Source organism: Sturnira hondurensis, unplaced genomic scaffold, assembly GCF_014824575.4.
Source record: "Sturnira hondurensis isolate 20B ecotype Veracruz unplaced genomic scaffold, ASM1482457v3 Scaffold0019006, whole genome shotgun sequence".
Taxonomy (NCBI): domain Eukaryota; kingdom Metazoa; phylum Chordata; class Mammalia; order Chiroptera; family Phyllostomidae; genus Sturnira; species Sturnira hondurensis.
The window spans coordinates 4736954-4763606 of record NW_028091637.1 but is presented as its reverse complement, the minus strand read 5'-3'; the positions used below and the strand labels follow the sequence as shown (position 1 = coordinate 4763606).

The window sequence follows — 26653 nt, the reverse complement described above, 5'->3', positions numbered from 1 at the left end:
ATTTCCAGCCTAGGATGTGACATGTTCCCTTTTCTTACAGAGCTGGTATTTGCTTTCTCCCTCTATGAAAGTGCCTCCTGTCTTCCAACCTTCACTGGTCTCGGTTTAACTGCTGTTGCTCACTTTTCAGTGGTACATGAACGATCGTGCACTTTAACAAATTACAGATTTGATGGAATGCAGTGTGTAGGTGTGCTCAGTTTTGAGGGAAAGCACATTCTCTGTGTTAGGACCTATCCACAAGCTCACTCGGTACGTCCACCGTGGAACAAACAAGGTCAAGACTTTGTGCCATAAGAGGAGTAATATTTTAGAATTCATAGGGTGCAAATTAGGGAAGGCGGCAAAACAGAAAAGGCAAAAATAGGCTCCTTATATTAATGGGACATCATTCAAATCCCTAACTCTTAGGAAGGCCAGATGAAAGTTCCTGATTTACAATCTCTACTCCTAAAGTACTCTGTTTCCAATCCATTTCAGAAATTTCTATTAAGTACAAGGCATTGATTGGCCTTACAGTTGAGGAACCAAATAAGAGTAGAACGAGATTGTACCTGCCCTTAAGATGCTCACAGTCAGGGCAGAGAATACTTATGTGTTCTCCCTCTGCTCCCCGTCTCCACCCCCACCGTGCATACAGCTACCTACCTACCTCTTTGGCTCAAAAACAAGTTTGACTTTCAAAGTCACCCAGTAGAGGCACCACTAACATGTCACAGTGTAGAGAGGTGAGAGGAATTCAGAGAAACATGTTGGAGTGTCTAGGAGAGAGATGGAGGGCCTGCAAGGAGAGCCGCTAGGGAGTACAGAGGCAACCACACACACCCCCTGAGGCTGAATCACACGATGGGCATGCTGGGCGTGGCTGGTTCATGGGGCATTTCGGGAGCAGGACAGGGTCCTGGGTTGGCTGGGGCTGGCTGAGGCAGCTGTGCAGGGCTCTGTCCGTGCTGACACACTTGGAGGCAATTCTGCGAGCACTGAAGGGCCATGAATCCCAACCTGGGATCCTCTGGCTCAGAGCTGATATTTGGCTCTGTGGTTGTTGCATCTGAGCCCTCAAAGACAAATGTCAAATTTGACAGTGCCTCTTGTTTGGAGTAAATGGACCACTGGGCCGAAGGAGCATTAGCTGTTCTGTACAGTCTCGAAGGACCGTATTGATGATCAAACAGGCCACTGTTAGGAGGCCAGAATGGGGCATTATCAGAGCAGGAGGAAGAGGAACGGGAGCTCACACTTAGCTAAGAAATATCTTTACTTTCTACCAGAGATGCACCCATTTACCCCTCCCAGTGGTCCTATGTGGTGGGTCCTATTATTAGAGAAGGAACCAGAGGCACAGAGTTACTGAATAACCCGCCCAAGATCACACACACAGCAAAGGGTGGGCTGCTTTCGAACCCCGGCTGCCCCTCGAGTCTGTGCTTCAAGCCACAACACTACTGCTCTCCGGTCTCCAGACGGGGGAATAAACAGTACAACTCGAGGTCTCCCTGAATCCTCCTATTCCCACCACCTCACCTAAATGCTGGAATCTCATCCTGACAGTCCTACCCATTCATCAACCCCTCATTGTACCAGGATTGTAGCCCTGAGCATCCAAGAAAAGCAAGACCCAGCTGCCCAAGACCCTCGAGTCCTTTACAGCTCAGGACGGGAGAAGGAATGAGGGGCAGGTCAGTGGGATACTGATGGCAACTGAGGCACCACGGGAGACTCTGGGGGCTGAGACCCACCCCAGACTCTGTTCTAGTTCTGTTAAGATACAAGAATATTCGACCAGCCAGCACATAAAAAACAGATTTGGTTGAACTTGAATTCTTCCAGCACTAGCCTCACCATTTTTCACACACTCTCAGACAACTATGCTCTTATGGTTTCTGTCGAAATTGATTTTTCTTTTGCTTAAATAAAATTTAGAGAATTTTATATTGCTACTATAAAAAATCATATTACTTTCCATAAAGAAAAGGGTAAAAAAATAAACAGCATTTTCAGGTAAATTGCCTGTTTTTTTTTAAAAAAATAAAGTATTATTGGAACAAAGCCATATTCATTCATGAAGCTTCCAGGAAACAACGGTAGGTACAGTCGGGCAGTTGCAACAAACATCAAATGGCCTGCAAAGCCTAAAATACGGACTATCTGGCTCCTGAAGAAAACAGCTCGCACATCTCTGAAATAAATACAATTTAGTGTGGACTAGATATGGTTGCCGGTCCTCTCTCTGTAAAAAAGGGGGATTAGCAAAGGTTCAAGAGGTATTAATTAAGGCTGTTCTGGCATCAAACTGAGGTTTTTCTCGTGGGTAATAAAGAGACTGAACACTGCAAAGGGAATAACTTCATTACTGCCTGATTTGATATGATTCCACGTTAAATTCAATACTCCCTAAAATTAGGCTGCGCATCACTGCGTGCAGGGTTTGCACTTGGGGAAAAACTGAATTAAACTAGTATATATATATAGATCAAGTCAAATCATGTACGTAAATGATAGAATATGTGATTTGGGAGCAACGGCGGGTGAAGATACTGAAAAGTTTTTAGCACTAAAGGCACACAGGAACCCTATGGGTAAGTACTGGGAATTGGAATCACTAGGGCCCAGAGGTTTAAGCCAGGGTGACTTGAGGCAGGTCCTCAGCCTCTCTGAATCTCAGGACACTGAGGATCATAATACAACCTAACACGATACCAGTCCTACCTGCGCCATCCGATGACCTGGAGTCTTGGGAGGCTGTGCTGTCGGTAAAACACTCTGCGACCACCAACTATCCCATTAACCCCAACATCCCCCCAGCCTTCCTCTCAAATGGGGGACAAAGGAGGATGTTGGGAGAAGGGACACTTTGCCTGCCTGGCGATTTGGTGTGGTTTTGGCACTGCCCGGGAGACCCCGGTGGCCTCCCCCTGAGCTAACCGATGCAGGAAGGGGGCCAGGCGTCCTTTCTGACACCCCAGTTCGGCTTTCCCTCCGGCGTTGGGTTCCACGATACCAGGATCCTGTCCCATTCTCTGATTACACGTGTTCCAGCGTCTCTGGGCAAATGAGCCATCTGCCTCTCAGTTTCAGTGGCCGAGGAAGGTGGATATTTATTTTGAAAATGATGCCTTCAAGCTTTATTTTTAATGCCCTGACTTACCATCGGGGCTGCATACCTACACTGTGGCATTATAAACCATTTGGGAGGAATAGATCCTCTGCATGCCACTTTTCTCCTGAAGGGGGACTGACATTGACATTAGTAAAATAAAAAGCAAAAACCAGCTGCGGCAGCAGCAACTCAAGCAGAGACAGAGCCTGTGTCACCACTAGGGGGAGAACCCGAGAGAACAGCTTTCATTTATTTAGCACCTACCATGTGCTAACCACGGTGCTAAATGCTTTATCCTCGTGAGGTCCAATGCACAACACAATCCCGCCAGGTTTCCACCATAAGCCCCATGTTGTAGGTTAGCTCCTTCCACTTGGAGCAAAATTACCATCTTGCCCAAGATAAGATGACGAGAGAGCAGGTCAGATCGGAACCCAGCTCAGGCTAACCCCAAAGCCCCTTGCTCTCTCCTCTGCTCTGTGCCTTTGTGTAACGAAAATTTCTCCTTTTCCCAAGGTGAGACCGTGCTGAGCATCCCCTTTCCGTGAGACGGGCTGCAGGGAGAAATGTGTTAGTAAAGCTGAAGGAATTTTGATACTTCCTTTGCAGTCTGAGTATCAATGGGCTTCAAGCCCCACAGTGGCAGTGACATCACTGGGCTGCCAGGGCCCCAGTGGAATTTTTTTTTTTAAATCTCCTGGACAGATGCAGGAAAACATTAACATCTGGCAAGTGGAAAGGGGCAGCAGACTTTTAGTTTCAAGCTCTGATGACACTTTCAGATATAAAAATATAAAGTCTCCAGCCTTTCATTTACTTTTGGGGGGCTCTTGGGGGAGAAGGGAATGTAGGGGGTTAATGCTGCATCTCTGGTGAGCTGAACAAAATGATCACAGTGAACCTCAGAAACGCAGTACCAGGCTAGGATGCAACTGGGGAGCAAATGAAGAAATAAACTAAAATTAGAAAGACATTAAGTGCTCTGATGATGATTTTTATGTAATTTCCCAAGTACACAGGGCAACCTACAATATGAATTTCCTCATTATTAAGCCAGTAAAATCCAGCCATAGAAGCAATGTGCACATCAATATAATTTGTGCACCAACAGAAGTGATTTTAACTGAGGTTAAGTGCCTTTAATCCAAAAGGTTTGTTTTAATGTAAGTCGAACACTAAAGGGGAAATGAGAGAAACACAGAACAACACAGAAACCTCTTATGAAAGTATCTAAGCATCTGTACAAAGCACATTCATTCTATCCAATCGACCCATGGGGACGTTCATGTCTAAAGTATAAATCGAAATTTAGAGACTTTATAAGAAGCTATTTTTAAGCTCAATATGCCCCAAATGAGAAGGTGTCAATGAGTGCTTAGGGACTCTTAAATTCAGAGATTATTCAATTGCTCTATTCTACAAATACACTTATGAAACTGTCATAGGAAAAAATGCTGCAAAATAAACACTAAGCAGCATTCTCAAACAAAATCAAAGACATGCTTTGCCCACCATGCGAAGGCACAGGTTGCACATACATAAGCCCAAAGAGCAACCTGAAGAGGTTCCTTTGCGAGTTAATGGCCACTGGTTTTTCAGAAAGAAAAGAAATAGAATGGGGGAGGCAGCCACAATACCTTGCATAGTATCTCGGTTACAGACACAGGGTAGGGGACACCCCCTCTTGAAGGGCAGAGGACCATGGGAACTGGACAACTGTTAGAAGCATCCAGGGCCCACTACTGTCCCTTCAACACAGCACACAAGTCTTAATTCTGGCCTAATTCTTATCTTCCATTTGTCCTGTTGGTCTCCCGACCCCAGTGTCTACCCTGGATCCTTTCCTTTTGTCCAGGAGCAGCTCGATAGCTAAGGTTTGTTTCACAAAAGTGAGTGAGCCCCCACACTCCACCACTTGTCCATTCTGCCTGTCCACCATAACTGTGCTTTTGCCATGCACAGTTCCGCAAGACGCCTGCTCAGTTCAACCGTTTTCAATAGCAAATGCAGTAGAGGATCTAATGTCTTCTGGGGAGGGAACTGGCAAGAGGAAGCAGATTGTAGGGACTCTGTTGTCTAAACAAGATTAAAGGCATCAATTCTCACATCATGCCTGGGCTCTTTGTCAACCCTGATGTTCCTCATATCCTGGTAGAAAACACAAAGCCAAAGAAGTTGAATTACTTGTTCGGGGCCTGGATCAAAGAAGCACATGAATAAGAGCTGAATAGATGCACACACAGAATTGTTCTGTGTCTGACAGCTTTTCAGAAAGTAAAGCCAGGGCGATGCTGGATTCAGTTCTTTCCAAATGGCCACATTTAACCACTTAACTGCTCTAACGTCACTGAACACAACATCGAGCCACATGGGGCTAGAGAGCAATGAAGGCTTGATGCTTGCCCTTCAGGAGCTTGCAGTCGAGGCAGTGTGTGTAGAATCACACTGTCATAAAGCCTGCGCTTCATGGAAGTGTGTTCAAAGCACCACAGAGACACAGGGAAGAGTGAGCAACTCTGCCTAGACTGTGGGGTGGGGTCCAATGGAGGCGTCAAAGAGGACGTGACATTTCAGCAGTCTCCTGGGTCTCAACTGAAGGACGAGGAGGAGGCGGAAGCCCAATATGCCAGGGAACAGCCTCTACAAAAATATGGAGGTATGAGGCTTGTGGGCAAGGATGGTCCAGGGTGGCTGGAAGCAGGGGTGTCTATTAGTAGGAAATGAGTGAATGAGAGAGGAAGCTGGAGATGAGATCCCAGGGCAGCCCTAACTGGCATACCTGGCCATTGGATGAGCCTCTTACAGCAGAAGTACACAAACTAGAGCCTTTGCGACAAACCCAGCCCTTCACCTGCTTTTGTAAATAAAGTTTTATTGGAATACAACCACACCCATTTGTTATGTATTTCCTAGGGCTGCTTTTGTGCTACGTCAGAGCTGAGCAATTCAAAGAGAGGATAGGGCCCACAAAGCCAAAACTATTCTCGATTAGGCCCTTAAAAAATGTGGTGATCCTTGGCTCAGCAGTTTGAACTGTCCCCTTGAGTTTCTGTAACTGAGTCAAAGGCCTTTGTCAGACTTTCTAAATGCCTACGGTCTGTGAGCAGCAGACTCTCACACCTTCTCCTTCCTTATGGTGGACAATGAGCTGTTTATCTGCGTGATAAGCTCATCCAGGCATTGCTTTCACAATCCCAAATTTTATGTCTTCATTTACTGTTCCTCATGTTTAGTTCTTGTTTTTATTTCAGGGCTTGGGTGCATGCTTGCCTGGACTGACATGGTTACTCGCCTTCCACCCCACCAGCAGATGCTCATCACTCAACTTGGAGGCATTCTGCTTCCCCTGCCTCCTCCCTGACTTCTTCATAAATTTTTGTACCACTTTTTAATGCTGCTGAAAATCGATTTTTTTCACTCGCTGTTACTGCTTTCAAATTCCATGCTCTGACAAATAGCTATTCCTCTGTAAAAGGGCTCCCCTAGCCCTCCAAACCCCTTGGAAAACAGAAGGTACACCAACCAGCGCTTACAGAACAGAGGGATGAAGAATACTCATGCTTTTCTGATGGGCCACACGACAAGATTTCTTTTATCAGTAAACCCCCCTATACATTTAAAACCATATTCAATCTATAAGAATTAAATTTACACATGATTTTCCAGGGTTTATCTCTCTAACGTAGAGCAAGTAGTGTGAGTATTGTTTTATTAACCACTGGCAATAAAGTAGAGTCGAGAAGGTAACTCAGAATTTTAAAAGCTCTTTTTTGTAGCATGCAGTGTATATTACTACCTGGGCCCAAATCCCCTTACTGTGTTACCTTGAGTAAGTTAATCAACATATCTGTGCCTCAGCTTCCACATCTGCCAAAAAGTGGGGCAGGGAGAAGGATTTTAACTAACCTACCTCATAGGGTTGCTGTGAGGGTCAAATGGGATAAAGCACCTAAAGAGGATAACTCAGTGCCTGGCACATGGGAAACACCTTACCTTAGTTATTACTATAATCCTTAGGTTTCTTTCTTTCCCTTCTTTCCACTGTACCCCCTCCCTTTCCCTTTTTCTATCCCACCCCAGCCCCTTTATGGGGGAATAAGAATAAGAATATACCAGGAAGGACACTGTGTGACCACCCTGCGGGACACAAGGTGTCCCCATCTTTCTGACTTTCCACTGAGGAACACTTTCTCCCACACCCTGCCCATGCGGTTGGGGTGAGGTCAAACTCAGTCCTGTCTCCCGGGGATAGGCACATGATCCAAACAGAGTCAATCGCTGTATTCTACCCTGGCCGCAAAGCCATGTGTTCCTAGAAGGGCATGTGACTGAGGTGAGGCCAATCACAACGGGTGCCTAGGCACTGGTGGAGTCTCCTTCTTGTTGCTGGGCAGACTATAGACCTGGAGCTCTTGGTACTCATCTTTATTCGCACTTGGGAAAATCTTCCCGGAAACGAAACCAACATAGCAAAAACAGCTGTGACGGATGAACAGGAACAGTGTCCCGAAAAGGAACAGGAGCCCTTGGTTCCAGCTGTGTTACTCTGAACTGTTACTCGTGCTGATTTTTTTTTTTTTTTTTACACCTTATGGCACTTTGAGCCGGGTTTTCTCTTACTTGCATCTAAGGAGCTCTGACACACACTAACAAATTGTCCCAACCTAGGGCTAGCACTGAACGCTAATCTTGCTAATCTTGGTATCGCAAAGAAAGCAGGACAAGGAGAGGTGGCAGGCATGGCCTGTAATCCCAGTCTGTCTCTAGCCAGTTGGGGATTGCTGGGAAACCCGTTTCACCTTTCTGGGTCCTAGCGTACTTGTATGTCAAATGAGAGGTGAGTGAAAATCAATCTCTGAGATCCCTTTTCAGTTCTAACATTCCACGAGTCTATTATTCTTGGGTTCTTTTCAGTTGCGTATATTGTGATGTAAATAGTTACCGATTCTCATATTTTCCTGCTTCCTTCTCTTTCAACTTTTAAAATATTCTATTAGAGCCTCAGTCCCTACACTCCAAGTGTTTATTTCTCCCCTTCAATTTCCTTCTATGGAAAATGTATTTATTTTTGTGTACTTGGGCATAATGAGCCCATTTTCTTCCCATTTCTATATTTTTAAATCTGATTAAGGTGATACGCTCCTTGAGGGTTGAAACTAGAGTTTTCCTGTGGGAGTAAACATTATTTTTTTTAATTGCTAACCAAGCTGCCAGTTTTTACAGAGCAGCAGGATATGGGTTTTAAGAAATGTAAGCAGGAAATGGGTCTCCAGCCCACACAAAATAAAGCAAAAGTACTGATTTTTCTTGAGTCCACATCTGGCTTACTCATTTATAATTTCAGCCTGAACTGAAATTCTCCCACAGAACTACAGGGTGACATCCGTGTCTACAGAATGGCAGACCGTGATCGTCCTGTGAGTCCCACTCACCTCTATGAACCTATGAATAATCTGGCTATTTCAGGTCAATATCATGCTTTTGTCATCAATGGGGGGATGTGGGGCCTGAGCTAAGTGAACGTCTGTCTTGCCACACACACACTTCTTGAACCATGGAGAGCTAGTTGCAGACACCAAGAACAAGTACATTCTCTTACATAATAGCCCAATGACCAAAGTCAGGAAATATGAAGTTGATGCAATGCTATATTCTAATCTGTAGTCCATATTCAAAGTTTAGTAACTGTCATCATAATGTCTTTCATGGCTATTTGACTTCTGATCCAGTATCCAATGTAGATTATGCATTGCACTTAGTTGTCATGTCTCTTTTAATCTGGAACTGTTTCTCAGTCTATCTTTGCCTTGCATAATCTTGGCAATTTTGAAGGGGACTGGCTATTTTTTATAATTGGGCTATTTGCTTTCTTATTATTGAATTTTTTAGAGGTTTTATATATTCTAGATATGGGTCCTTTATCAGATGTTTACATATATTTTCTCCTAGCTTGTGGCTTGTCTCTTCATTAATTTTACAGTATCTTCTGGAAAGCAGGCATTTTTAATTTTGATGAAGTCTGATGTACCATTTTTTTTTATTTTATGCATCATAAGGTTGAGCCTCGAATTCATTCTCACTGGACCAGACTTCGTTACATGTTCACACCACGAACCCAGGGCCGTGGCTGCGACATACAAAATGCTAATTGGCTTAAGTCAACTGAGTTGGTTCCAGCCCTGACATTTTCCCTGAAGCATAGAAATCCAGAAGGCAGAAGAGCGAATGAAACTCTGGGTACAGTTAGGACACTGGGCAGGACACCAAGAAGCATCCCTAAGTCGTAGCTCCCAGCAGGGAGCCTGCTGCTTTCTGGGCCCCTGCAGGGTGATGCTGCATTATTATGGGCCTTTCCTCCCCAGTCAGGCTCCTCCTCCATGGCCACGTATACCCAATTCCAAAATCCAAGAGCCCCTAACCTGTAAGATAAGGCTGCAAACCCCACTGCAAGATTGTGGCTAAGATGCCTGGCTATTTGGCCTACACTCTGGGAGGGCAATGGTCATGCCTCAGGCATCTCCAGAGTCCACTCACAACAGCTAGTGGAGGGCTCCACTCATAGTCTGCCTTCGCCGAATCACCAAGTGATGGAATGAATGGAGCAACAGCAATCCCATTAAGTCCTGCACCAGCACATACCCCATCATCTTCCTTACACCTGCCCAAACCGAGCCATCTGCCTGTCAATTTCTCACTCCCTACACTGGAAAGCACGGAAGAGAGAATCTAGGAATGAAGCTTTTTGTCCTCTGCCTATATTAAAGCATGCTTATTTCAAATCCCTACGAGCAGCTGTTTATGGTCCACTCATTTAATCTACTAAAATTTTCTTTTTTTACATTAATAAAGCATATAACTGTTTGGAAGAGTGAGTGGAATGGGAGGCAAAAAGCTACATCAACTTTGGAAAAATGCCAATGTGCCAAATTTCTCCATGTTTCTTCCACAACAAAAAATTTACATTTCCTCCCCTCTGTAAAAGGGCAAACTATCACTACTGTCAATATTCATGCCTCTCACTTCATTTTATTCTCACCAACGCAGGCAAAACCCTCTCTTTCCATTGTCAAGTTGGGGAAGTATAGGCTCTGAGTGGTATGTTCGAGTTACTAGTGGCTCTGAAATACACAGAGTTAGTAACTGCCCTGGAATACAAACCTGCCATCCACGACACCCAACTCCTGTCTTTTCACCAACTGCCACTCAAGTTTTATCTGAAAAATCCCCACAGTTATTCTATTTTCATGCCATCTCTGTTTACACCTGCTCTTGGCAATATATCATCAGTGTCTGTCCGAATTCCACATGCTGACGTCCCCCTCGACTTGATTTTAGAAACTGAGCCAATCATATTTATAGATAAGGCAAACAGGAAAACAATGTTAAGACTCCACTTACATTCTTTGGACATTCCCACTTCAAAGCACTTCTGGAGTCGACAGTACTGGCATCGGTTCCTGGTGACTTTATTAATAACACAGTTCTTATCTCGGTGACAAGTGTAAATCATGTTCTTCTGAATACTTCTGCGGAAAAAACCCTGCAAGCAAGCAAGCGAGACGAGAAAACCGGGTAAAACGACTGAGTTTCGAGAGAAATCACAGCCAGCTTTATCAATGCATTGATTGCTCATCCTGAGTAATGAGGTGATGGCAGGAGAAACGTTGACTTATGTAAACCTGAAAATCCTTGTAAAATAGTAACAGTTCTCCTTTTCTTTTTTTGCAAACCAGAGAGCCCCTTTTAATCCAAATGAGACATGACTGTTATTATCTTGCTAAAGGAAATGAATACCTTTAGCTGATTCAGTTGGAAAACATACTGCAGAGTTGGGCTCCCTCCAAATAAGCTAACTTCACAAGCGGTTGCCTTGCCAGCCAGAATGGCTTCTGATGAGTCCACTCTCAAGAAACGCAAGGTAAGAGGCACCGTATTTGTCAAAGAAGTTATTTGATTATAGACAGAATTAGGCCTTTTCAAAGGAGTCTTCCCTGAGTTCTTTCACATATCTAACTCTTGTTAGGATACTTACAATACGATGTAATTTACAAAGTATTTAAGAAAAAATTACCCAGAAAACGAAACAGACAAATGACTACCCATTTAATGGCATATTAGAGCCATCTTTCCAATATAATGACCACTAATCACATATGGCTATTTAAATCAAAGGTAATAAAAATTAAATAAAATTAACATTTCCATGCCTCACTTTCACTAGCTACATTTCCAATGCGCACCAGTGGCGTACGGCCAGTGGCTGCCACAGTGCACAGCACATGGGCACGATATTTTCACACCCGCAGAAGGTTCTAGTGGGCAGCACCGCACGGCAGCACTGAGTGACAAATTCACTTCAGTCCTCTAACACTCTTGACAAATGTAACTTTCTGTGCCTTGCTCTCTACCACTGATTGGGCCCAGACTATAAGGATTGCGGATGACTAAAAAAATAACAAAATGATATTTGTCTAGTATAGGTGCAGACAATTTCTGCTTGGTAGGCATATAATCCCTCAAATTGCTATTTTATTCCCTGGTAGGACAATGTTAACCAGTTTTGTACCTAACTTTGCAATATTACTCCAGCATCCTTTTCTCCTTTCATTCCACTGCGTCTGTCCGTCCTTCTGTCCTACCTGTCCACTTACCTAGATATCTCTCTGGTATCCTTTTCTGCGCCAGTTTTCTCACCCTACTGATCCTGTCATTATTGAGTTAAATAAGTCTTCAATGTGTGCTTGCTGAATATTGGGATGAGTTACTGTTTTTTAACTCTTTGAAAATTGTATGTTGACAAAAGAGGCAATTTGTCCCGATTTGGGGGAAGGGCTGAGGAAGTAAAGCAGGCTTTTGGCGCCCAGAGCACAGTTTCCTGGCCCTCTCTCTGTCCTCCCTATCTCTATCGCACAGTTGTGCAGACGACAGATAATCAGTGAGGCTTGGTAAACGCACGGATGAATGAATAGGGAGTGTAGGGTATATCTGCCACCTTTTCTCTCTTCCACTGCCCAGCACAAACCCCAGTGTTGCTAGGAGGTATTAAAAGCAAAGAGTTTTACATTCTCAACTGAGATGTCATGTTTACCTACACCAGAGACAATTCTCTCGAACGTAAGGCACATCCCACTAACATGTGTTGAACAGCAAATAAGACTCACCGTGTGAGTTCAACTTTCCCTGTAGCCCATTAACACTCCAGGAGCCAGAACGAAAAATGTTCAGAGCTAAAGCACAATTAGCGAAGAAAGCTCCTGTAACACACATTGTTCAGGATATTTACGTGGGCACCCTAGGATGTTACTGTCTAAATAAACATACTTTTACTGGCATGCTTCAACTGTGAATGCCTGGAAATCTTGTTGCAGTCTGCTGCTGCTGTCACATCCCAGACACACACATTTTCCAAGAAAACACAGTTTATTTTTGTACCGCTGGAGCTACAAATATGCTCAGAATCTAAAATGACAGGTTACAAATACTCTGAAACCCTCAAAGAATCTGTGCAGAATGGTCGCCTCAAAACACATCCTTTCCTGCAGAAAACAAGTCCCCGCGGGGCCCTCTTGGCTGCCGGGTGCACACACACGCATGGACCAAAACTCCACCGTGCTCCTGCCGAAAAACACGGACCCGGTGGAAGACCCAGTCGTTTCAGCATAAGTGAAGCTGGTGAGCTATGGGCAAAGGTGACCTCCGTTTATTAAAAACTGAATATCCAGTTCAGCACATTCCTAGCGCGTGATCGTGGAGGAGGGAACAAACCCCCTCACGGTGGGCGGGTGACAGGAGACAGAATTAGAGAACTTCATGTGTCGCGAATTATCCAGTCAGGGTGGTTCCCTAACAGTGACGGCAAGAAACCAAATAGCACGTCTTGGTTTTCCAAATCAGATTTTTGGCTGGATTTCAGGAGAAGGTCTAAGTTTCAGTAAATCATTTCCACCAAGGTAGGATACTTGCTGACTAAACTATACGCTGTGAGGTATTTTTATACATGGGTTGGGTAAACAGAAATGCCCCCTGAGGCCCAAAAGAGGTTTACGTTGTGCGGGCCCTTCTCCCTCGCAGATGCTGTGAAGTGTTACACAAAACTGCCTAACAGGCTTTTACTCAGGCCACTGCTTTGAAGACTTAGTGTGTGTGTGGGGGGGGGGGGGGGGGGGGGGCGGGGGCATAGCCTCATGCCACCTACGCATTATTTAATACGTCTATTTAGGTTGACTCTATTTATATTTAACGCCATTTAAACGGACACTTTTCAACTCTAGCTTAATTGGAAAACCAGCCCCAACTGTCAATATGAGAAGGCCCTCACCAAGTGAAACGCAAGTCAAACCCAACCATAATCAGGTGTTGCTTCCCTCTCATGGGCCACTGGATATGCCCAGGGCTTGGAGCCCCGGCCTCCTCCCTCCTTGCTGAAAAGGGGACTGAGCAAGCCTTAGGGACAGAGGAGCACTGCTGAGATTTTCCCTTGGGAGAATGCAGAGGAAAACGAACAAGTTTCTTACTATGTAACTCAATGTGGCTTAAAGCCATGAATCCACTCCACTTACAACTGGGAGCCTCATACTTTGGGAAACAAAACTGTAACCCCAAACTTGTCATGTGTAACAATGGGCTTTCGATGGACTGTGTTCGGGTGTGCTAGTTTTTCATGGTAGTAGGTGGCTAGAGACATATCTGGAGGAGAAAAGATGGAAAAGCTAAGTATATGAGGTCTCTCCAGAAAAGGTCCAGCCTTTGATAATACAATGGGAATGGTGTGTGTGGCATCGGCGTAATCTGCCAGCCAAGGAGAGCGGACTGGAATGCACATGTGTGAACACTGATGACTTCACTGTACCAGTCAATGGGGGCAGTAGACGTAGTCTAGTGAGCACAGGTACTGTGTGGCCGTTGCATTAAAAAGGCCTGAACGAGTAGAACAACGAATTTGCATCAGACTTTGTGTTTAGCTGGAACATTCCTCTGAGGACACTATCAGATGATTCAGCAGGCCGCAGCTGTGGGCAACTGGTGGTCAGCAGCTTCATCACTACAATGTGCTCCCTCATGTATCACATCCCATGAAGTTTCCTTGCAAAACACCAACTCACCCAGGTGAGTCAGCACCCCCTACAGCCCAGATTTGGCGCCTAGCAACTTCTGCCTTGCCCCAAAACTAAAACCCCCTTTGAAAGGAAAGAGATTTCAGACCGCTGATAAGATTCAGGAAAATACAATGGGGACTGGGGTGTCATTGTTCTATGTTTCTTCTATCTTGTATCTTCTTCAATAAGCGTCTCTATTTTTCATAGTACATGACTGGATACTTTCTGGACAGGCCTTGTGTAATGAAGAAGGACTTGGTCCCATGTGGAAGAGCAGCCCAAGGGGACAGAGGGGGTACGCAGAAGAGGAAGACAGGGGAAGTCACGGTGCTGGGTTGCTGTCCTCTTCCTTACCACCGAGTGGTTTGGGGCAAGTCACAGCCCCAGGGGACTGGGTGGCTTATTTCTAAGATCCTTTCCAGGTATAAATTTCTGGGATTCCAATGACTGATCATACCAGGCAGTGATGAGATGGGATGGCTTTCGAGTTGAGAACGAGGGTGTTTCTGTGGACAAAGGAAATGGCCATGGAGGAGATGGTGCCAAAAGACTAAAGGAAGGAGACATCCTCAACCTGTGCGGGCAAAACGGCAATTTCTTGGGACTAGCCTAGGGCTTAACAGACACCCATATGAGGGCTTTCATATAATCTTGGAACTGCATCATCACGACACCTCTGTGAGGGACCCCAGGCAGACACGGGTGGCTGGACTGAAGGAGGAACACTTTGCTAACTGGCCCATGAGCTCATGGCTGCAAGTTTTCATATCTGTTTTTTTGACACCAAGTCTTGGGTTGCTGAAACTGCAATTTTACTCTTTCACTTTCCTAGAACATTGTTTCCTGAGTAAATCCAGAAAACTCCTGTCAGGGCTTCAAGATGTATGTCACCTCATCCAGGAAGCCCTCTCTGGCATAGACAAGCATGCACAAATTGCTTCCTCCTCTAGGCCACGCTGGTATTTTGCTTTTCCTTCTCATTACGACTATTTAAGTATGATATTGAAAACATTAAACAATGCTAGTATCTACTTCAGAGGTTCCATGGGCAAGATAGGGGAATGCTGGCTTGTGGCCAGTGGTCATGGCCTAGGGAGCTCAATAGGCATCCTGTGTTTCCACATTAAGGTACCACCACTGAGTGTGACATCTTCCTTGCTGGAGTCCACGCCTCCCTGACAGGGGGAAAGAATAGAAATGGGAGCTAGCTCCCCAGAACTAAATTGGGTGGGTTAGTGACCTCCAATATGGTCTTGGGATGATATATAATATGGTTTCCCTGGACTCAAGACAGTGGGCTTGAGGAAAGGGAGGGAAAGACTCAAGGCAATGTCTACTAAACAACTTGTAGGAAAGTGTCTTAATATTTCAGCACCTAATAAAATTGTACTGGTCCATATCCCCAGGACCGGGACAGATCCCGACACAGTAGATAGTCAATAAATAGACATCAATGGAATGAACGAATGAATGCATGCATGCATGAACTCATAGCTATAACCCAAGCCAGATGGATAATCCTGGGTGTATTATATCTTAATTCCATAAAAATTCTTCAATAGTTATGCATTTGTTGAGGACGATACTATCTGTACTTAAGAATAAGCAAGCAATGTGACTGTACTACACATTTGCAAATATTGCCTTTGGAAAAACTGAATAAATGGCACACAGGAAATGAAAAAGGAAACAAGCAGCCAGATTTCTCCGAGGTTAATCAAAGATCCACTGATTTGGCTTGTAATCAAGTTTAGTCAATCAGGACTTCTGTTGGTTAACCGTGGTTTGTGCTGATTAACTATGATTTCTGTTGTTAATCATAACTTCTGTTGGTTAATCATGACTCCTATTAATTAGCCATGGGTTTGGGGTTGGTTAACTATGACTTTTGTTTATAACCATGGCTTCTATTGATTAATCATGCCATCTGTTGGTTGCGACAGTCAAAGCCAGTAGCACAATTAACACTGTAATTACCTAGAAAAAGAAGACAGATCTTCATCACCAAGTGAGTCAAGTGTTTTCTAGTCATGGATTTTTTTTCACCCTTTCTTATCTCGGGATCTTGCTCTCACTGAACGAGGGTCTAACTAAAAAGGGACAAGAATACTCACACGGTAGAGGCGACCACATATGCATTAGAGCCATCTGGTCCATGGGTCGTTCGTTCCTTAGCACTAATTGCCGAATGCCCGTAACTCACTCAGGTGACTTCTGTGTCCCCTCCAGGGAAGGAAGCACCATTGTTCTAACAAATCCTCTACTGTCTACAGTGCAGAAACCACCCTCAATCAGAAAGAACGAGAGTCTCTTCTAAAACTAGATACTCTTTCCTATACTTGGAAATCTAAAGTTCCTAATTCTCTTGATGGGCTAGTCTCAAATCCCAAAGCTACAGAGACCGTGGAGAAAATCAAAGTGGCTAATGCCACGCCCTTTGTATTTTGATGAGATTATTAAGTTGGGCAACAATCTCTCCACTAATACCCTCAAATCACAGCTGTAAGTCTTGGAATTTGTTTGTCTGTTCACGGAGCCTGTTTCACCTTCCAGTTTTCAGATGTTATCACACATCGTATTTCCCACCTTCTCCCACAGACGGTGATTTTCATCAGTTTAGACCCTGGCTTGCTGATCAGGAATTAGGCTGTACTTCGGGCACATGTGGATTCGAACTCTGACTCTGTCACTTACTATCTGTGTGACACTGAGTGAGTTACACTAAGGCTCCAGTTTCTCTCATCAGTAAAATGGAAATAATAAAAATACCCGCCTTGTGGGATTACTGAGCGTACCCAGTTAGAGAACGCCTATGAAGCATTAACACCTTGTCCGACACACAGCAAGTGCCCCGTGAATGGTGTCTACCATTATTGACAAAGCCCCTTTCATTAAAGCTTTCTTCTGACTGATTTTCAATATACTTTCTGTGTTCAAAATAAAGATTTCCAAATAGGATGGAACACTGTTCTGAAACGCTGAATGACACAAACTATTGTGAATAGGTAGGCAGCCTCATGACTCCAGAGGCTATCTCTATCAGCATTTACTTATTCACATACTGATTCATTCCTTCAGTGCCAATTACCTGGAGCAGAGGTGGTGGGCTCTCTCGGGCATACTACTTTGCACAGTTGACCCTTGGTGCAGCATGGGTTTGAACTGCATAGGTTCACTTATACACAGATTTTTAAAATAAATATGTATAGTACTATAGATATACTTTCTCTTCTTTACACTTTTCTTAATAATATTTTCTTTTCCTTAGCTTACTTTATTGTAGGAATACAGCCTATAGTACATATGTTACAAGAAATATGTGTCAATCAACTGTTTATGTTACCAGCTAGGCTTCTAGTCAACAGTAGACTATTAAAAGTTTTAGGGGAGTCAAAAGTTATACTCAGATTTACCACTGCATGGGTCGATTGATGCCCCTAATCCCCTATTCTTCAAGGGTCAACTGTTGAAGGCATGATTTCTGCTCTTTCTCAGTCCACCAAGAAAAAGTCGCGTGAACGCTCTGTGGCAGATGCTACCAAGCAGTGTATTAAGAACTTACAAAGTACCCAGGATAGTGCCCGGCACATAGCTGGCACAAATAACATATTTACTGAGTATAGGCCATGGGAATCGGAAGGTCTTAGTGGGGAACTGGCACTTGATCCGGGCTCTAAAGAAGGGATGAGACTTGAATGGCAGGCTTTTACCATCATGGGTGAGCAGCAGGGGTGGTGAGAAAGCGCAGGGAAGCGCCAGTGGTCCGCGTTGGCAGAGATGTGAATAATGGGGATGGATCATGAGAGTCTGTGTGTGTGTGTGTAGAGTCTGTGGAGAGAGATACACACACACACCGCTGGGAGAGTGGACTGATGTTCAGGCTGCGGAAGATTATGAAGGCCCCACGAGGCACTTATTGGAGAGGCATTTACTCTTTGGTGCAGGAGACAGTTAGGATTATATTTTGCCAAGATTGTCCAGGAAGCTATGGATCGCTGATTTCATCATGCTGTTATTTTATACATTATAAAGTAGGCAGTGAATTCTGGATATCAATACAAATACCTAAAAATCCTAGCCTGTCCTCAGAGCTGGGAAGAAATGTAGCTTAAGAATCCTTGATTTCTTTTTTTTTTTAATTTTTCCATCACCATTTATGCCCCTATACCTTCTTCTACCTTACTCACTCCCCGTCCCTCCCTCCAGTTACCACACTGTGGTCTGCAACCAAGACTTGATCTCTGAAATAACATTTCAATCTGTTGACTCCTATTGAATTAATAAGGTTGCTTAAGAGAATTTACATGGCAGTGTTTTGAAGGAAAGTTGCTTTTCAGCATTAGAAACCCTTACAGCAGTTTTCACATGGGCAGAATGTGTCACCATCGTTTGAAGAAAGGCACTAAGTAAAAACGATTTTCTTCCTTTTTTGTCAGAAAAAAAGCAACTTGGCACTGTATCAGTCATAAAAACGCATTGCATCAGGAGAGAAATCACCCAAAAAGCAGTGTGGGAGGCACATCTGTTTGCACTGGGCTTTTGCAGAGTTAATTTCTATCCCATACAAAGTTCAAAAGGGTAATTTCTCCTTCCAAACTGAAAGAAGAGAAAGAAAGTAAGGAACCACTTGGTTGCTTTGTCTTGGTCATTAAAAAGATTTCAATCCCATCACAATCACAAAATAACCAGGTGGCTGCCCTAGCTGAGGGAGGCCTTCACCCTGGCCACAAGGCTGGAGGGCAGTGTGGCCCGACCCCAGGTCTGCACAGAGCTGTGATTCCCATCCCCAACCAGAAGCAGAGACGCTGCCGGTAGGAGAGGGGCACGGAATAATCCCATCACAGTTACTTTGGGAAACACAGTTTTCACACCAGGAAACACGTTGCCTTAAACAAACAAGAAACACCCTCTGGAGTGAGTGGAAGTCTATGCGTGACAATGTCTGAAAAGTTATTAATAGCAAGATTTGGGAGGGAGAAAGAGAAAAGTAAAGACCTTTTCACCCCACTGGAAGACAATGGGTGGGAGGGAGGGAGAAAGTAGAAAAACAGCCTACTATTTTGATGACAAACCGAGAGCTTCCTCCTACCCTGGGAGGGCAGGCACGGATGTACCACCAGGAGCACAGAACGAGCCCAGCTAGGGAGGGGGCCACACTCGGAGCCACAAAAAGGAAAACAAGGTGAGATTCTTCCTCCAAACAAGAAAGTTGAGAAGTTGAGCTTTCCCAAGGGATAGAGGCTTAGAGTTGTTTACTTTAGTTAAAAAAAAAAATCCCCACCAGGACAAGGTCCCACTGTTAAGAATCGGTAAAGATGCAGGGATGAAGCAGTCAAGACTGAGTGCTCTGGCGTTCAACAGCCGTGGCTTCAACAAGGCCCATGATTCTATAGCGCCTTTTGCCTGCTAGCTGAACGGAGAATGTCTCTTCTGTCCTTTTACTTTGAACCTGGCCATGTATTTTAGGCCTGGGATTTTCAGCTTCCTTGGACCAGAACTTTCCTTAGCAGGTTCACTCTTGCCTATGTAAGAAAAGCAAGCCTTTATTTCGGGAGATGCCTAGAAATGTGGTTCAAAAGAAAGCAAGGACTATGGATTTAGCCAAAACATCGTCTCCGTGGGAACTGACCTTTCCGGAAAAGTGTGGTCACGGCATTTTCCTGGACTTTGTCAGGTGAACCCCTGAGAGCCCAACCTTTGTTAGACCCAGAGGCCAATGCTCTCAATCCTTTTAATCCCCAATTAATTAAAACTCCCTGGAAATCCCAACAAAAAGGCAGTCTGTGTTCTTAACTGAGAACCTGAACTCACAACATCAGAGATCGAGGTCTAGCCCTCCAAATTCCGGATGTTCCAGGAAGGGCAGAGAGCCAATGCACTCTGGTCAGGGTTCTTTAGAGGGACGCTATCCAGGTAATAGAAACTGAAAACCGATAGTAAGAACAATTAATTGATTTGATAAAATATCTTTTAATGCAGGTAAAAAAAATCTTTTTTTAACCAAAACATGACCTTGTTTAAAATAACAATATATTATTAAAGTGGCCAGCTATCACATAGGTCTGATTATTAGAACCCTTTGTCGGTAGGTGGCCAACCCATCAGGTTTTGTGGCCTAGAGTCGAAAAACAAAATCCGGGAGTAGAGAGTTTCCTAAGGCAAGTAAACACAAGTAGTTAAAGTGGCCGCTTTAAAAAAGTGGAGGGACCAGTCACAAGCAGGGCCAGCTTCAGGAGCACGCAACCTGCAGTGCCGCTCAGGTCCCTGTACTTAGAAGGACCCCGTGCATGGCTTTTTGCTCTGCTGCCGCTGTCTTGGAATTCCAAAGCATTGGAACAAGAGGCAAACATTTCCATTTTGCACTGGTTCTCTCAAAGTAAGAAGCCAGTCCTGGCTCCAGAACACCATGCGTAGCCAAGGGTTCCAACCGTTTTCCTTCGTGAGGATGTGGAAGTCTTGGATAGTTTCTCTTTGCCTCTGGCTGACCTCGAAGCTAATGTTAAGACTGTGATCAGACAGAATTAAGCAAGTCTACCAAAACTGCAGTGTCCCCGTAGGACCCCCCTGGAAGCTTCTGAGCAGCTCCACGACCCCAGCAAGAGCCGGAAAAGAAAATCGTTCAGGAGGCATTTTATGTTCTACTACTGGATTTTATTTCCCACATGGGTAGGGGACATCGGAGAAGACTGGAAGGAACAGGGAGAATACAGACAACTTTTTCAGAACTACATAAAATTTCCTCCGGAATAGCATACACACTGAGGTGCAATTTCAGGAGGGTGTCCAGAAGCTCACCTTCAGACCCCCCCTGCTGCCTCTGACCTGTGACCAGGGAGCCGTCTAAAAAAGGGGCGAATTGGAAATGGTGAAGACTAGGAGATTGAGAAGTTAATCTCTTATCAAAAAAAAAATCTGCACAGCAGGTTAAATATTATAAATAGAGTATCTTGGGCCCAATTCCCCTCTTCTCAAGAAGTTGAGTCTCTGAGATATGGCAGAAAGAAAAACTAAAGACAGAAAAAACACGAAAATGGATTTCACTGGGCTCCACATCGCTTTCTTGAAACCTGGTCTTGAGAATTTACTTTAAACCAACTACAGACATCTGTTTTCTAGATTACTTGGGTCAGTTATTTTGTGCCCTTCCATGGTGAAACCCATAGTTACCGATTTATTATCAGGAGTTCTCTAAATATAACAGGGCAAGAAGCCAGTGCATTTAAGTGTTTTTAATTCTCAATTATTTCACTTAGAAAATGTACCAAAATAGCTCCTAAGGCACGACCCAGAAGTTCGCAGACCCCAGCTGCTTTGCACATTAATTACTAAATCTTGCCTGGACCCAAATTAAAGATCTTCATCTGCCCTGAAGAAGGGATACAAAGGTAAGCAGAAAGCACAAGGAAATAGAGCCAAATCGTGCTCAAATATATACTTGAACTTCGCAGACGAGCGTGAATTTTTAAACCTCTTTTAGAAGTTTGGTATGCAACATTTCACCATGAACAAAGCCAGGACTTAGCTCTGTCATAACTGCTGGGTGATGACAGTGTACGTCACCATAGCAACTGCATATCACATTATTCAAAGGCCTTTCACAGACACCAATAATTATGATGTACTTGGCATTGTTTTATGAGGTTAAAAAGGCCTTAAAGTAGAAAAGAAAAATACGGTTGTCCACAATTTGCTGTGCTTTTTTCCAAGTGAATTTAATTTTCAGTGCCATTCTGGAATCTTCTCACTGGAGTTTTTCTCACTCGTTTAAAACATGTTTACGTCCTGAATCTGAAGTGAAAAGGAAGAAATCAGAGAGGAAGTATGGGTAGGAGAAGGGAAGCCAGTCAGGCAATCACGTTCAAGTCTTCAAGAGCCAGACAAGGAAAATCACGGGCAGCGACTGGACGTGGCCTTCTGCTTCTCTGCTTTGACAGCACAAAAATCTCGCTAGCAGTTTATCGAGAAAATACTGCCAAAGCTCCGGCTTTCGAAATGGGTTCTGTCCTTGTATGGTAAAGCCGTGGTGTCTCCAGGCTAAGACCTGATACAATGCGTTATCCCAAGTCCACAGAATGGCTCAGAGCCCGCCTACCCCACCTCTCCTCAAAGTTGCACAGCCCCCTGCCCCCAACCTACACTGCTCTCTCTCTCCTCTGTGCCTTTATACATGCCCTTCCCTATAACTCAAAAGTCCTTTCCCTGCCTTATCCTATCATACCAGCTCATGCTCTCAGACGTAGGCCCCGAGAGGGGTCAGGCACCTGTGAATCCCGACCTGCTATGCTAGTATCCCCTGTTGAAAATTCTACATTTATTCTACAACATTGCACTGCTTGGTCTTTGTGTCTCATTCTTCTTCAAAGCCAGAGTCCTTCGCAGGCAGGGCTGTCTCTTCATCATCTTTGTGATGAAACATGAACAGTTTTTATAATTAAAATAACATGTTGCAAGTTATCTTGCCTTTTAAGAATCATACGGACATTCTAGGTAGAAGGGAAGGGAGGAAATGAAAAGTCCACATAGAAACCTAAATTCAATAAGTATAACCACCAGCAAAATTCCTTAAATATAAGGAGAGGGGAAAAGGAAGTTGTATTTTCAATAGTGAAATTCCAATATCATAAATTCAGACAGAAATACTAACTTCATGATTTATCCCAACCTTCCTTCTCTCTGATTCCAAATTAGCAAGAAATCAGCTCAAATTTCACCCACAGCTCCCCTTTCTCGATCTTTAAAATGTAAGTTGCGATATTATGTCAGCACGGTGCCAAGACTTGAAATTAAATAGGTCCCCAAAGCAAAAGGTACAGCTCTTTTAAACAATGTGAACTTGCCTGCAATTAGCACATTACAGCTTCCACCAAAGTACCACACTATATAAAAATGCACTCCGGCTGCTACTGCTGTTTTGAGGACCTTGACTTTTCTACTTTCTGTACCTATTTTATAAGAGAAAATCTGGCAGAATATACACAACTAATGTTTTAAGGGTTATTTCTCTGCTTTTCCCCTTTCACACCTGACTTTAGATGCTAAAAACAATGGCAGCCTCTTGATTGCCCTGGAGAGAAGTGGGGGGAATGGTTCCAGAAATAAAAGAGGTACCTGTCAATTAGTCAGAGTGTTCTCCGCTGTTCAATGAAGGGTGGCCTAATGGATGTAGGGGGACTGGTTTTATTTTTCCTGACAGAGTCCTTATTTTTAAACTCTTAGCTTCATTTTCCAAAACTGCTGGCTTTAGACAGAAGAAATATATATCTTGAGTGAAAAGCTGTACATTCTTCTTGTATTTCCTGTATCAGAATTACATTTTTCTCCTTGGCGGCTACTTCCCAGCTTTCCGCTGCCCTGGCCGGGCTTGTTAAGGGACGGCCATGCCTGATGTCATATTCTGCTCCAGAAGAAGGGGTATTAGAGCCAGCCCCTGGGGCCAGGAAGCCTCGTCTGGGAGTTTGGAGGGTGTTTTAGCCTATTTTTGCTCTTTTCAGATGGTCATCCCACGACACTTCATTTACCCTTCTAATTTTCTCCAGAAGGACAAAGGAGATCACTTAGGTGGGTGTGTTTATTTTTGAACTCATCTAAAAGCACTTCGGTCTCTCTTCAGCATCTGCCTGTGCGTGGAACTGGGGAATTCTTTTCCTTAGATCAAACAGGACTGGAAATTTCCTTGAATGGGTTTGGCCTTCTTCCCTGGAACACACACATTTTCAGGACTGATATTTTTACCCAGGGTTTTCTCCAATGAGCAATTAAAAGATGTTCCCAGGCAGGTGTAGAGAAAAGAGTCAGGCCCCCATAAATCATCATGAAGCTACATTTAACCACCGAAGGACTGAACGGCGTTTCGTAAACGGCCGAGCGGCTGTGTCGCCGTGGAACAGCAGCGTGCCCAGACGTCAGGGATTTGTGGGGGCAACGCTTTCCACTGCCAAGGGGAGTTCCGGCAGCTGCATCAGCCCTTCAGGACTGGGTCAACCGCCGGCTCAGGGCTGGAAAATAAGTTGTGAATCCCATCATCCTGGTAATGTGAGATTTAACGTGTCCATAGGGGGAAGATAAAATGAATCGCGTATTAATTTCTATTTGTTTTTAACATCATCTGAAGCGGACTTGGTTCAGGGCAGAGACATCTGCAAGAGACACATCAGGACCGAGCATCACCCCTGAGTGGGCGTTAGCACAGCCCTTGTGAAAACACCAGGCAGTGACACAAAAGCGACGTTTTCACCCTGCCCAGAAAACGGAAAGGGCTTTCAGGGGCCCCTCGGAAGGCGAGTCTGAATTAATTTGTAATTTCAGGTTTCCAAATGGCTTTTATGAGCTTGCTTACCCGAAGTATTTCAGCGCATCATCTCCTTTAATTTTTAATTTTTATCCACACACTGTGCTCCAAAAATATACCGATCTGAATCATTGCCCCTCATCTTGTTATCTTAATGGGGGAAGGATGGAGTATCATGCCGGCCATTCCGCATTAGGTGTCCTCATTTACAGATTGAAGAAAAATAAAGTGCCGGACATAAATTATTTAAAATCTATTGTATCAGTGTGTGTTCTGTAAGCATTCACTACCGGCAAAGCAGACAGATTATATTTCACTTTTAATTGTGTTGATACCTTATCTGCTTTGTTGAAAGTGGAGAGTGGTATGTGAAACCACCTCTCACGCTGAGGAACAGAGAAGCTATGGGGTCCATTATTTAAAGCCGCAGTAGCCCATTTAGTGGACATACCATTAACACACTCCTGAAAAAGGGAAGACCTGGAGTTGCTCTTTACGTCTGTGATGTGTCTATTACTGTGTCAAACACGAAGGAGGACGGGACAGAGCCGCTTTCCCTAAAGAAGCTTTTAGCTGAGGGAACCGGTGACAGCAGACACTGCATGTCACCATCCAGGCACAAAGGCAGCCATTGTGCGTGAGTGAGAAGGAGGATCGTGCCCCCGTCTGCTCCCCAAATCTCAGGTGTGGGGTAAAGAATAAAAATGTCGATCGGATGAGATTCTCTACGGGAGTGTTTGAAGACCCTGTCCTAATCTAAAGAAAATATTTAGAACAATGAAAACATATTTAGAAGAGAAAAATTACTCATCTCGGATTATCAAAAAATTATACACAGGGTACAAAAAGGTTCCATACTAGAAATTTAAAATGAGCCCTAATCACTCCCCTCCCTTTTGACTTCCCAAGACTTCATCCAGAAATGCCCATAGATACAGGATACGTCGGTATGTTGCCAGAAGTAGCTACCCATTATCTGAATTTAAAATTCCCCCTCCAAACACAGGAACTCAGGAATTCATTGCCGTTAACTGACAGAGGGAACCGGTGACAGCAGACACTGCATGTCACCATCCAGGCACAAAGGCAGCCATCTAAAGAAAATATTTAGAACAATGAAAACATATTTAGAAGAGAAAAATTACTCATCTCGGATTATCAAAAAATTATAAACAGGGTACAAAAAGGTTCCATACTAGAAATTTAAAATGAGCCCTAATCACTCCCCTCCCTTTTGACTTCCCAAGACTTCATCCAGAAATGCCCATAGATACAGGATACGTCGGTATGTTGCCAGAAGTAGCTACCCATTATCTGAATTTAAAATTCCCCCTCCAAACACAGGAACTCAGGAATTCATTGCCGTTAACTGACAGACGAGCGGTAGAATACAGGCAGATAGCGACTGCAGATTTTTCTGATTAGTTCGTTAAGTGGAAGACTTGTCATAACTCTTTTGTATCCTCAGCACCAAACCCAGTCCCTTATCTGGCTCTCAGTAAACAATGAATGAGTGGAGGGCTACCAGGGGGAGAGCCACTGTTCGCCAAAGTGCCTCTGCCAGGGTGGTGGGATGGCGGAAGAAAAAAGGCGCCCAAGTGGAAGTCCAAAGGACTGTGGGCTGGTTTTACTCTCTGCCTCTAGCTGGCTTTGGGACCCCAGGCAGGCTGTCGAACTCCTCTTGCGGTTCCATTTCACACATTTGAAATTATCTCCACACGCCTTCCAGTGCTGACGTTTGAGATTCCCATGCGTCTGAACCAGGAAACACACATTCACATGTCCCCAGTAGGAGCCTCAGGTCTGTAACTTTCGTGGGTGTGTCTGCTTCAGTAAAAGGGTTGAAGACAGACCAATGTCTGTCTTCATATTTGGAGAGACCAAAATATGGGTCCTTTTTGTCCTGAGTTAAAATCCAGGAAACAGACAGCTCCCAGCAAAATAACAAAGGCAATACTGGAACACAAAAAATGAACTGCATTGTATGTGGCATGTGTGAGTTTCATTTCCACACTGTCAAATATAATTTGTGGCAGCCCACTTCAGTGAAAGCCAAAAGTTAGTCACCACGCTGTTCTTGCCCTCCAAACCTCAGCACCCCAATCCAGTGTGAGCTCCACACTGAACTCCTGACCTTCCCAGCAATTATCCCCGGAATCTAGACAGCCC

The 26653-nt window shown here is 44.3% G+C and overlaps 1 protein-coding gene across 3 annotated transcripts in view; it reads right to left on the bottom strand.

Moving 5' to 3' along the window:
- Window positions 1-26653, bottom strand: part of RARB (retinoic acid receptor beta) — a 355682-nt gene that overhangs the window by 75171 nt on the left and 253858 nt on the right. For all 3 annotated transcript variants that reach the window (XM_037070722.1, XM_037070723.1, XM_037070724.1), the window contains exon 3: window positions 10499-10640. In XM_037070722.1, coding sequence (XP_036926617.1) covers window positions 10499-10640 — 142 coding nt within the window. The remainder of the gene's footprint in view (window positions 1-10498; window positions 10641-26653) is intronic.